Here is a 12,992-nt window from a genome sequence, read left to right on the forward strand (position 1 = left end):
TTTTCTGAATGTTGAGCTTTAAGCCAACTTCTCACTCTCCTCTTTCACCTTCATCAAGAGGCTTTTGAGTTCCTCTTCACTTTCTGCCATAAGGGTGGTGTCATCTGCATATCTGAGGTTATTGATATTTCTCCCGGCAATCTTGATTCCAGCTTCTGCTTCTTCCAGCCCAGCATTTCTCATGATGTACTCTGCATAGAAGTTAAATAACCAGGGTGACAATATACAGCCTTGATGTACTCCTTTTCCTATTTGTAACCAGTCTGTTGTTCCATGTCCAGTTCTAACTGTTGCTTCCTGACCTGCATACAGGTTTCTCAAGAGGAAGGTCAAGTGGTCTGGTATTCCCATCTCTTTCAGAATTTCCCACAGTTTATTGTGATCCACACAGTCAAAGACTTTGGCATAGTCAATAAAGCAGAAATAGATGTTTTTCTGGAACTCTCTTGCTTTTTTGATGATCCAGCAGATGTTGGCAATTTGATCTCTGGTTCCTCTGACTTTTCTAAAATCAGCTTGAACATCTAGAAGTTCATGGTTCACATATTGCTGAAGCCTGGCTTGGAGAATTTTGAGCATTACTTTACTAGTGTGTGAGATGAGTGCAACTGTGCAGTAGTTTGAGCATCCTTTGGCATTGCCTTTCTTTGGGATTGGAATGAAAACTGACCTTTTCCAATCCTGTGGCCACTGCTGAGTTTTCCAAATTTGCTGGCATATTGAGTGCAGCACTTTAACAGCATCATCTTTCAGGATTTGAAATAGCTCAACTGGAATAAGCATTGCTTATCAACAGGATAAGCATTGACATTTGGTCAGTGTCAGGGTTTGTCATCCATCTCAATCTTAAAGTTCTTGCCTCAGAGCCAAAGTGCTTGTATAGGAAACTATCCTGAGCTTCTGCACCTTATTTTTTCCATTTATTGTCATATCATCTAACCTATTGAGCTTCTAAAATTAGTTTTCACTTTATTTGGGATGTGTTTCCAAATGTGTTTTTAAATTAATCAGTGCTAGTAATAAAAGATAACCCTGGAAAAAATTTTGTGCAGACAATATATCAACAAAGTTAATCTCCAAAGTGTTTAAAGAGCTCCTACAACACATAGAAACTCACAAACACCCACACAACAACAGTAACAAAAACCCCTAGTAACCCAATGGACAAATAGGCTGAGAATTTGAATAGATATTTCTCCAAAGAAGATACAAATGCCCAACAGGTATATGAAAAAATAGTGTCACAAATTATCAGGGAAATGCAAATAAGTGCCACAATGAAATATCACCTGACATCTGTCAGGATGGCTATTTTCAAAAAACAAAAGACAACACATGTTGGTAAAAAATATGATGAAGCTGCAGCCCTTACTTGCTATTAATAGGAATGCAAAATGATGCAACTGTTCTGGAAATCAGTAAAGAGGTTTCTCCAAAAATGTAAAATAGAACCATATATGATCCAATCTCACTTCTGGGTTTTTATCTAAAACAATGGAAACCAGGATCTCAAAGTGATATTAGCACTGAAATATCAATAACCTCAGATATGCAGATGACACCACCCTTATGGCAGAAAGTGAAGAGGAACTCAAAAGCCTCTTGATGAAGGTGAAAGAGGAGAGTGAGAAGTTGGCTTAAAGCTCAACATTCAGAAAACGAAGAGCATGGCACCCAGTCCCATCACTTCATGGGAAATAGATGGGGAAACAGTGTCAGACTTTATTTTGAGGGCTCCAAAATCACTGCAGATGGTGATTACAGCCATGAAATTAAAAGACGCTTACTCCTTGGAAGAAAAGTTATGACCAACCTAGATAGCATACTGAAAAGCAGAGACATTACTTTGCCAACAAAGGTCCGTCTAGTCAAGGCTATGGTTTTTCCAGTGGTCATGTATGGATGTGAGAGTTGGAAGAAAGAGAGTTGTGAAGAAAGCTGAGGGCCGAAGAATTGATGCTTTTGAACTGTGGAATTGGAGAAGACTCTTGAGAGTCCCTTGGACTGCAAGGAGATTCAACTAGTCCATTCTAAAGGAGATCAGTCCTGGGTGTTCTTTGGAGGGACTGATACTGAAGCTGAAACTCTAGTACTTTGGCCACCTCATGTGCAGAGTTGACTCATTGGAAAAGACTCTGATGCTGGGAGGAATTGGGGGCAGGAGGAGAAGGGGACAACAGAGGATGAGATGGCTGGATGGCATCACCGACTCGATGGACATGAGTTTGAGTGAACTCCGGGAGATGGTGATGGATAGGGAGGCCTGGCGTGCTGCAATTCATGGGGTCGCAAAGAGTTGGACACAACTGAGCGACTGAACTGAACTGAACTGATATTAATTGTAGCATGATGCACATTAGCCAAGGTGCAGAAACAACCTAGATATTCATCTTCAGATCAATAGATAATGAAAATGTGTTATATATAGTGGAATACTATTCAGCCTTAAAAAGAAAAATTCTGCAATATATGACAATGTGGATGAACATCATGGGCATTATTCTAAGGGACATAAGCCAGTCACAAAAGATAAATCCACTTATGTGAGTGATCTAAAATAGTCAAATTCATAGAATCAGAGTGAAATGGTTGTTGCCAGGGGCTGGGGAGAGAGAAGTGGGAAGCACTAGTTAATTGGTCTAAGTTAAGCAACATGAATTAGTTCTAGAGATGTGCTCTATGACATTGTACTAATAATCACTAGTATTATATTGTATGCTTATAATTTTTGTTAAAAGGGTAGATAGATGTCATGTTAAATGTTCTTACCACAATGAATTAAAATGTTTTAAAAATAGAAATGAATTTATATACATTATAAGAAATTTAAAAATTGAATAATCCAGTAACTTTGAAAGGAACTCAACTGAAATCAAATAATTCCCCTGCCAAAGATGATTCAGAAAAATAAAAGTATAGTCGTTACATCTAAAAAGCAGACAAAATTCCCCAAATGGTTTAGCATTTGAAAATCTGTCAATAGAATTTATTGTATTCATGAACTACTTTGGAAAGTTCATGTCACTATCTCAGCAAGTACAAAAAGAATTACGCAAGTTCAACAACTTATATATGATAAAATCACAGAAAATGGAAATAATGAAACTTCTCCTTAAGTTGATAATATGCTTAAAGGCCAAACACTGCATCAGATAGTGTAGAGAAATTTTAGATGTTTTTAAATTCAGAAGTCTTTTAAAGCAAAAATGTCATTACAGGCAAGCAAGATGATGATCTATGTGAAAAATCATTAGATCAACAGAAAACTTTGAATAAATAAACAGTTTAGCAAGGTTTCCAGCTACAGGTTAACTCACAAAATCAATAACTCTTCCTAAGCCACTAATAACAAGCTAGAAAATTTCATTTAAAATATGTTACTATTTATTATAGCAAACAAATGAAAAGTACCAAAGGATTAACTTAGAAAAGATCCACAAAACCTACTAAGGGAAAATTTTTAAACTTTCTTAAATAACATTCAGAAAGACTTAAATAAAGGGATAACATATTTGTAGGTTGAGCAAATTACACCATAAAGATACCAATACTTCCAAAAGTAATTAGTCTATAAATTCCATGTAGGACTAAAATTCAAGCTGTATTTTTTAAAGAATTTAAACTTATTTCATGATACATTTATATGTTTGTGTATCCTTCAATTGAAATATCAAGTTTGAAAAGAAAAAAGAGAAACCTCTACCTACCACAATTTAACACATAACAAAAGACCATAGCAATAAAAAGTAAGCATTCATGAAAAAAAACAGTGGAACAAAACTTCCACCTGAGAGAGCTGAAAATAAAGCTTATCTGTAAGGAAAGGATAGATCATGTAGTAGATGATGTCAGGAAATATGGATCATTATATGATGAAAATTAATACTGTATTATCAAGTCTACATTAGGTATAAAGGTTTAAAGACCTAAATAGAAAATAGAACAATAGAAAGCTAGAAAATACGATTATATTTTTGTAAGTTTAGGTAGATGAGGACTTCTTAAATAAGATTCCAAACTCAAGCTATTAGGTTAAAAAAGTTATGAATTTAACAGCATTAAAGCATTAAAGATTTCTTTTAATTTGAGTGATGCCAAATAGGGAGAAGTAATCAATATCTTGTATGTACAGAATCTAGGATATAAGGAATATCTATAGATGTAGACAACCAACCCGATGTCATATGAAGATGTAGACAATAACTTCTCAGAAGGAGAAACCTATTTAAAGCATGTTCATACTTATTAATACTCAGGAAAAAAGAAAACCCCAAATCAGATAAGCCATTCAATTGGTGACAGTGGGAGGTGGGAACAGACTGTGAGTCAGGGAATGAATTGAAACATTCAAAGACATGATTATTACTATAACCTCATTTGAAATGACTAATTCATGAAACTATATATAAACAATATTTTTCCATTTATTTTTAAAATAACAATTGCTGCAACCAAAGGCACGATTGGGCTTCCCTGGTGGCTCAGACGGTAAAGTGTCTGTCTGCAATGCAGGAGACCCGGGTTCAATCCCTGGGTTGGGAAGATCCCCTGGAGAAGGAAATGGCAGCCCACTCCAGTATTCTTGCCTGGAAAATCCCATGGACGGCGAAGCCTGGTAGGCTACTGTCCATGCGGTCACAGAGTCGGACACGCCTGAGCGAAGGGACGAATAAAGGCATAATTTAATATGGAAGGTTAAGTCTTAAATTTGAAGTATACACAATGACAGCAAAAGTCTCACATTCGCCAATTACCTGTGTTCCTTAAGGAGTGTGGTTCATTAGGGGTGTCTCATCTGGAGTGTGCCTGGAGAATGCCAGGGATGGAGGAGCCTGGTGGACTGCCATCTATGAGGTCGCACAGAGTCGGACACGACTGAGGCGACTTAGCAGCAGCAGCAGCAGCAGCTGGAGTGTGGTTTCAAGGACATTCTCAGACCTACAGATACAGACTGTGATGATACATAAGATGAATACAACCCAAACCCTCCCCCTACTGGCGGTGTATTGTAAAGCATGCTACGAATAGAAAAGGGAGATTCAAACTCTTGACAGATCAAAATATCTTTTCAATAATGTTTTTGATTGATTCATTGATTTTTAATAATATATTGATATGATTTGTCTCCTTGGAGAACATGCCCTGTATACTACCAAATTTATACCTCTGGTCTTACATGCTCTGTAAATTCCAGATTCTTAAATCTAGATCCTTCTACTCTTTTAACTGCTTCAATGGATTGTTATTGCAGACACTTAAAAGCTCAAATGCCTTTCCGGGCCGTGGGTCTTATCTCTTCTGGCCCTCACTTATTTCTAAGTCATTGTTCTAGTCACACTGAGATTCTCATTATTCTTTGAACACTTCAAACTCATTCCTACCTGAGGACCTATACTAATTTTTCCTTTTTTGTCTGGAATATTCTTTGCTAGAACTTTACTCAACTTTTTTCTTACCCAGTTCTCAGGTTAAAAGTCACCTCCTCAAAGAGACCACTCAACATAAACTGGCCCCATGATTTCTCTCAATTTTATCATCCTGTTTATTTTCTAAATAGTACTTATCACTACCCAATATTTTCTTTTTTCCTTGTATCTTTCCTTGACTGCCTCTCCCCACTGGGACACAAGCTTCTGAAAGACAAAGAACTTGTAGGTTTTAGCTGTGACGCTGTCTCCCACACTGAGAACAATGCATAGCAATATATAGGCACTGAGGAAGTATTTGTTGAATAACTGAATCAATATTTTATTATATTAATCTTGTAAAGTAACACCACTCTCACCTTCCTGTGGCTTTGTCAGGTAGACTTATCTCAAGTTTCCCGTCCTCACCGTTTTACCACCCAGCGGTCATCCTTCCACCAGATGTCTGAAGTCCATATGATTCTCTCCCATCAAAATCTGTCCTCAAGAATCTTAAACTCCATTTACCGTGTGTGCCAAGTCACTTCAGTTGGGTCTGACTCTTTGCAACTCCATGGACTATAGCCCGCCAGGCTCCTCTGTCCATGGGATGCTCCAGACAAGAATACTGGAGTGGGTTGCCATGCCTTCCTCCAGGGGATCTTCCCAACCCAGGGACTGAACTCCCATCTCTTGTGTCTCCTGCATTGGCAGATGGGTTCTTTACCACTAGTGCCACCTGGGAAACCTTCTAGTTACTGTAAGCATGAAAGATTACTAACAGCCTGCCTCTGTAACAATCCCAAGTAGTATGTCATTTTAATAAGGATAAATCCTTTGACTGCAAAAAATTACCAAGAATATACAAAAGTTTTCCATGATGATTCTTTCCATGATTAATTTTCCCAGAGCCATTGGAATTTTTTTTCCTATTTAAAACTAGCCCTATTTAATCCACCTTTTCTATGAAAACAGGTAGTAATAATACAACTTACTTTTTCTTTCTCCAAACAATACAGAAGATGAAAAATAAAATACATGAAACAGCAAAGAATGTACCAAATGTATGTAGCCAATTATAAGGAAAACCAGCAGTACCTAGAAAACATAAACCAAAAACATGCTCTTTGGGACTATACTTCTTTTTATATACTATACTGACATTTTGGTACCTTTAATCTGTAACGCTCTATTGGTTTACCATTGGTTTGTTGACATTCAAATTGATACTATAAGATTGTCACATTTCATTTTGTAAAATAATATACTAATAGTATTCAAATTGAAGACAGACAATATTTACTATCATTCTATCACTCTCAAGAATTAAAAAAATATATAGCCACCTAAATATCCACTTAGATATAACCACTTTAAAAATTATTAAGCAAAATATAATATAGTCACTTAATGAAATATTATCCTGTTACTAAAATTGAATTTCCAAAGATTCTGTAATAACCTTAGAAAATAAATTTACAAGGATAATTAGTATTTAAATTAATGTTCTTAGAGATGCAATAGACACTTTATAAGGATTATGTAAGGTAGTAGTATTTGCCACCCTGAAATACATCTCGTTTACATAAGGATTATTTCAGGCTGATTTTTAAGAAGCTGAAAACACAGGATATACAACTGAAAACCAAGTAGAAGTTACTCTTTGGTAAGAAAGATGTTCATAAGAAAAATAAATCTATAAGACAATCTGTAAGAGAAATCTTCATTTGTACCAGGAAGAAGAGAATGATGCTAAATGTGTAGATTCTTATCAATTGAGAAAACAACAGCTTAAATCTGCATAACAACCTTACCCATGTTTACAGTGCCTTTTCTGGTAACCTCCTGTAACTGACTCCCCACCCCTAACATCTCTTTTCTTAAAAAAGCTGAAGATAGTGCTTAAGATGATGGTGTCAGTCCTTTCAAAGGCTCTGTTTTCTTGGTTCTCTCCCATGTATACATACACTGAAATTTGTTTGTTTTTCTCCTGTTAATTTGTAATATCATTTTTTTTTAATTAGACTAGCCAAAGAACCTAAAAGGGAAGAAGGGAAAACTTTTTCATTCCTATAATTATTTACGTCAACTAGATGAGCATAATTATTTGGTACAAAATGGAAAACAGAGGGCCCTAAGATGTAATAAAATTGCCCAAAACTACATAGTGATTAGGTGGCAAGACTGAGAAGCAAGTGCAGTTCTCTATCTGACTCCAGGGCCTGCATACTTAAGAAAAACACAATGAGTATCAACGCTTTCTACAATAGCTGTTTTGACTACAATGTACTTAAGTGGTATTAATAAACTTTCCTTCTTTCTATATAGCCTTCTGAATATAATTTATATTTTATATAACAACTTCAGTTTAACAAAAGACCATCATTATGATTATCAATAATAGTTCTTAGGTGTAGCGTAAAAATGAACCTGTGCCTCACGGTGGATGGATCTTAAGGAAATTTTCACTTATGTTAAGTGGCATGAACTACTGTGTATTTTGCATCTTTGTTTTTGTCCTCTTTCTGTTTGTCAGATTGATGTCATTTGTCTGCTTATTGTGACCTCTCATTCCTTTTTAATTTGCTGCTTTAGTTTTTTATTATCATTGAAAAAAAAAGATAAATTCTTGTTAGCAATTACTTCTTCCCTGAGATACTATTAGAAAATCATAGATTTTAGTTGAAAAGCTTTGTGCCATTTGTTTTTGACTGGTCAAATATCACTCTGCCTCAGTTTCTATTTTTAACTCTGTTTTTTTTTTGTTTTTTGTTTTTCAGTGAGATACTGCATAGCTCATTCAAATGGGTGGAGGAAGCTGAATGGAAAGAATCTGGCACAAAAATTTGAACACAGACCTGAAGTCAATGGCAACAAAAATGGGGCGGGGGGAGGAAACTCTAAGATTTCAGCAAAATCAGGGATTTATATCCCAAATACGTTCTATAAAGCTAGTGCTACATCGCTTCAGTGTCCAACTCTTTGTGACCCCATGGACTGTAGCTCACCAGGCTCCTCTGTCCATGGGATTCTCCAAGAAAAAATACTACAGTGGGTTGTCATGCCCTCCTCCAGGGGATCTTCCTGACCCAGGGATCAAATCTGAGTCTCTTACGTCTCCAGCATCGGCAGGTGGGTTCTTTTCCACTAGCCTCACCTTAAAGATAAACATGGAAAAATCCTCTTCTGAACTGATGTTACATCTTTGAAGACATTTGTATCTCAGTGAGAAATAAAATTTTTTTAAAAAAAAGAATTGAAATTAACTGTCACGCGAGTGTATGTTCCTTGGTTCTTTGTCTCGTCACAACAAAGATTTGGAGAGACGGACATTAAAGCCCTTGGCACGTCACAGCTCTTGGGTCTTGGACAAACCGTGCTACAGCTCTTAGGCAAATCAGTGTTACAGCTCTATTTTATTTAGAAGATAGCAGGAGAGAGAAAGAGAGAGAGAGAGCATGTACACGCATGCACACGGGAGATAGAGTCCGTGAAAAAGCGCTTTGGCTCCTCCTTTTATATGTTTTTTTCCTCCACCTGGGCCTGCTCTATGCAAATTGGGCTTAGCCAGGAGTGCTGTTTGTTCTGCCTGAAGTCTTCACTCTGGTCCTCGGACCTTCCTTGTCTTTTAGCCACCGCCATTTTGGACTCCTTTTCCCTATTCTATCTAGCTAACATAACCATAGTAATCTACTCAATAGATTGATGGGACATACATATGCCATTTAGTTGCCATAACTCAATCTCATGATTTGGGGAAAACTACCAGGAGAAAAAGGCTGATTGACTTCTGTTTGAAAGGATACATGTAACAGAAATACTTATCTCTACTCTTTCCTGAGACTTCATTAAAATAATAGTAACAAAACTAAAATGATTACATGAAAAATAACAAGTAGACAGAAGAGAGACCTCCATTAACAAGAAGTTTAAACAAGCATATGAAAGATATAAAAAGCACAGAATGGCCTATGAAGGTGCAGGATGAAAGAAGCTGCAGGCTCATGTTTGTACAAAGCAGACTATTCCTGCACAGACAGCCCTGCAGGGCTTGCGGGGAGGGGCTCAGGATTCAGTTGACAGAGGAAGGAATAGTGAATCACAGAATAAAGGTTAGAGTCAAAAGCATCACTTCCATATCCCAAAGCACAACTCTGGATAGCCAAGTGCTTACCCCTCAGGCAAAAAACATGGAGGTTCAAATAATCATTAAACATGCAGAAATAGCCAAGGTAGAGGGGATAAGAGCACCAGAGTAAAGGCTCTACATTCTGGCTTTCAGAGTCTTCTGGTTAATTGCCGCCTGCTCTGTACAAATAAAAATTTAGCTCTTCACAAGGTGCAAAAAACCAAATGAAGATACTTTAAACTCCCAGTCAGGAATCTGTAAACTTTGAAGAAAGCCTGTAATCAAAGTGGAAATTACTAAGTAAAAATAACATAAAATCATGGTAGTGGAGGTGAGGCAGGGACTGGTACAGATAATTAAAGACAATTAAAGCACCCCTAAATTATTATTTAAATTATTATTCTTAGATAGATTTGAGAAGATATTATTTCCTTAAAGTAGGAGGATAATTTGTAAAATTAATTTTAAATTATAAAAGCAATTCAGAATTATAAACTTGATTATCAAAAGAAGGAAACAGTTAATAAAGAGTTTGAAGACAAATTTTAGAAACTTTCTCAGTAGTCTGAAGAAAAGGAAAAGAGACATTAATGTTAAAGAAAAAATAAAATCCAAACTAAATATTTTAATGGCCGCTTAATAAAGTTTATCAAAAGAGAATGTTATATGAATGGGGGGAAGTCTCAAAGATATGAGAAGGTTGTCAGAGTTGAAGGATTTGAGTCTCTGGATTGAATGAACCTACCAAATAAATGCCCATCACATTAAAGGATTTTTAAAAAGACAACTATTAATAAAAATAGCACCAGAAAGTTTCAAAAGTCTAATAGTAGAAGAGCCTATGTTACCAATGAGAAGTAATATTTACTATCACAATTATCGGGTTGACATTTGGCTTCTTATCAATAACAACTGATAATCTGCCTGCAATGCAAAAGACACCAGTTCAATTCCTGGGTCAGGAAGATCCCCTGGAGAAGGGATAGGCTACCCACTCCAGTATTCTTGGGCTTCCCTTGTGGTTCAGCTGGTAAAGAATCTGCCTGAAATGCGGGAGACCCGGGTTCAATCCCTGTTTAACGGAGAAGGCAATGGGACCCCTCTCCAGTACTCTTGCCTGGAAAATCCCATAGATGGAGGAGCCTGGTAGGCTGTAGTCCATGGGGTCGCTAAGAGTCGGACACGACTGAATGACTTCCCTTTCACTTTTCACTTTCATGCATTGGAGAAGGAAATGGCAACCCACTCCAGTGTTCTTGACTGGATAATCCCAGGGATGGGGGAGCCTGGTGGGCTGCCATCTGTGGGGTCGCACAGAGTTGGACATGACTGAAGCGACTTAGCAGCAGCAGCAGCAATAACAATAGATGGTCAAGGTAACAGAGAAATACTCTGTTCTGAGGCCAAAACGATGCTTAAAGTTGTATAACAAGCAAGATATCATCACATGTAAAAGCATTCTAAGACCATGGGATAGATCCTGTGGTCTGTTAGCATGACCAACAGAGTCACTAGGAAAACTGCTGCTTGTTCTAATCTACAGCATTGAGTTTTGAACTCAATTCTAGACTACTATTCTAGTCTAGAATACTAGACTGGGCTGCCATTTCCTTCTCTAGGGGATATTCCTGATCCAGGGATTGGACCCACATCTCCTGAATTGGCAGGTGGATTCTTTACTGCTGAGCTACCTGGGAAGCCCTGAGTTTTTTTTTAATTCAGAGCTTGATGAGATTTCCTAGGCCTAAATGAGGTTATATTTAGCTCATCTGGACTGCTTACTAGACTACTCATTTCAATACTTTAACAGTTGGCTATATACAAAACTGTTAGATTTCCAAAAGATATGATGTCTCCTTCACTCATTCAAAATTTATGATTCAATATCACCGAAAGCTAGTGATGCTTTTGTTTCTTGGGTGGATGTGACAAATTATGGAGATACTTTACCGTTTTCATCATTTTCTTGCATTTATAAAAACCAAAAATACAGATTATATTAAAGATATCTTAATAAAATAGAATAAGTAGGCTAACTAATGTGACTTACTCAATACTGTCACCAACTCTGAATATAACATTAAGTTATACTGCAAGCTGTCCAGTCAAATAAGATTCTGGGAAAGTTATTAGCTTGTGCTTTCTGCAAATGATATGCAGAGGTGCTATAGTTTTTTTCCTAAAATAATCTGTAATAAATGACTTGCCTTCTCCATGTGCATTTTGAAGAAAGAAAATATTTCACTCATTATAAAGCCTAGACTTTGAAGTACTACTCTCTGAATAGTGAAGTCGCTCAGTCGTGTCTGACTCTTTGCCCATGGACTGTAGCCCATGGACTTTAGCCTACCAGGTTTCTCTGTCCATGGGATTTTCCAGGCAAGAGTATTGGAGTGGGGTGCCATTTCCTTCTCCAACTCTCTGAATAGTAAACACTTAACAGTAGATTTCTTCTGTGAACTCTAGTTGGCAGATAAGCGAAGAGCCCTTCTCTTTCTGTTAAAAATATTTAAGGCTATGCAATGAGGGCAGGAAACTCCTTTTTTTAATTTCTGGAAACTTGAATCAAAGCATATTAATTCTTTATTGTGGTGACAAGACCCTGTTGACATTGAAGCTGTGGAAATGCAGCTATAAAAGATGAATAAATGATGGCCAGTATAAAACTTGATAGTAAGAGAAGATTTCAAGGATATATGTTACAATCTCCAAGTCAGCCACTTAAAGGGTATAGAAGTGTATAGGAATGTATAATTAACAAAGAGGGGGGAAATGAAATAAAAACAAATAATTAATCTAAAAGAATTCAGGAAGAGAGAAAAAGAGACATAAAACTGGTCAGATAGTAAATAATAAGATGGTAGATTAAAATCTCAACATATCAGTACTTACACCAACTTTAAAGAGTTTAAAGATTTTAGTTTTAAAAGATTATCAGGTGGAACTTGAAAACAATTATTTAAAGTCTATAGAAAATTATGCTATTTTAATATTTAGAGAAGATTGCAGAGGAATAGGACATGGAGACCATTTTCTCCCCTACAAACTCATCGAAAGAACATTTCAACGCTGAGCAAATTCCACAAAACAACTTCTGAATGCTGGCAGAGGACATCAGGAACCCAGAAGGGTAGCTCATTGTCTTCAAAAGGAGGTAGGACAACATATAAAAGATAAAAAGAGAGACAAAAGAGGTAGGGACGGAGATCCGTCCAGGAAAGGGAGTCTTAAAAGAGAAGTTTCCAAACACCAGGAAACACTCTCGCTTGCAGGTCTGTGGGGAATCTTGGAATCTCAGAGGGCAAAATAACTGGGACGAGAAATAAATAAGTAATTAAAACCCCTAGATTACATGCCTAACGGAAACTCCCAGCGCTTGCAGCCGCCACCAGCAAGCAGGGGCTGAACATTGCTTAGGGTAAGGACTGGGCTGAATGCCCTGAGGGCAATCTGAGGGA

The 12,992-nt window shown here is 37.0% G+C and overlaps 1 protein-coding gene across 6 annotated transcripts in view; it reads right to left on the minus strand.

Annotated features, from left to right (window-relative positions):
- Positions 1 to 4,750: 4,750 nt before the first annotated feature.
- LOC147380008 (uncharacterized) overlaps positions 4,751 to 12,992 on the minus strand; it is a 33,387-nt gene continuing 25,145 nt past the window's right edge. For 2 of the 6 annotated variants that reach the window (XR_015165740.1, XR_015165745.1), the window contains exons 3-4: positions 6,401 to 6,503; positions 4,751 to 4,938 (exon numbers count right to left, since the gene is read on the minus strand). Coding sequence is in view for 1 of the 6 variants with exons in the window: in XM_086406834.1 (XP_086262960.1) it covers positions 5,497 to 5,633; positions 6,401 to 6,503 (240 nt within the window). In the remaining 5 variants the exon portion in view is untranslated. Of the gene's footprint in view, positions 4,939 to 5,071; positions 5,634 to 6,400; positions 6,504 to 12,992 lie in introns of those variants that run through there. The other 4 variants (XR_015165741.1, XR_015165742.1, XM_086406834.1 and 1 more) reach the window with 3 other exon arrangements.

Source organism: Bos grunniens, chromosome 1, assembly GCF_055505025.1.
Source record: "Bos grunniens cultivar Pamir isolate PY7600 chromosome 1, Bosgru_T2T1.0, whole genome shotgun sequence".
In the NCBI taxonomy this organism is placed as follows: domain Eukaryota; kingdom Metazoa; phylum Chordata; class Mammalia; order Artiodactyla; family Bovidae; genus Bos; species Bos grunniens.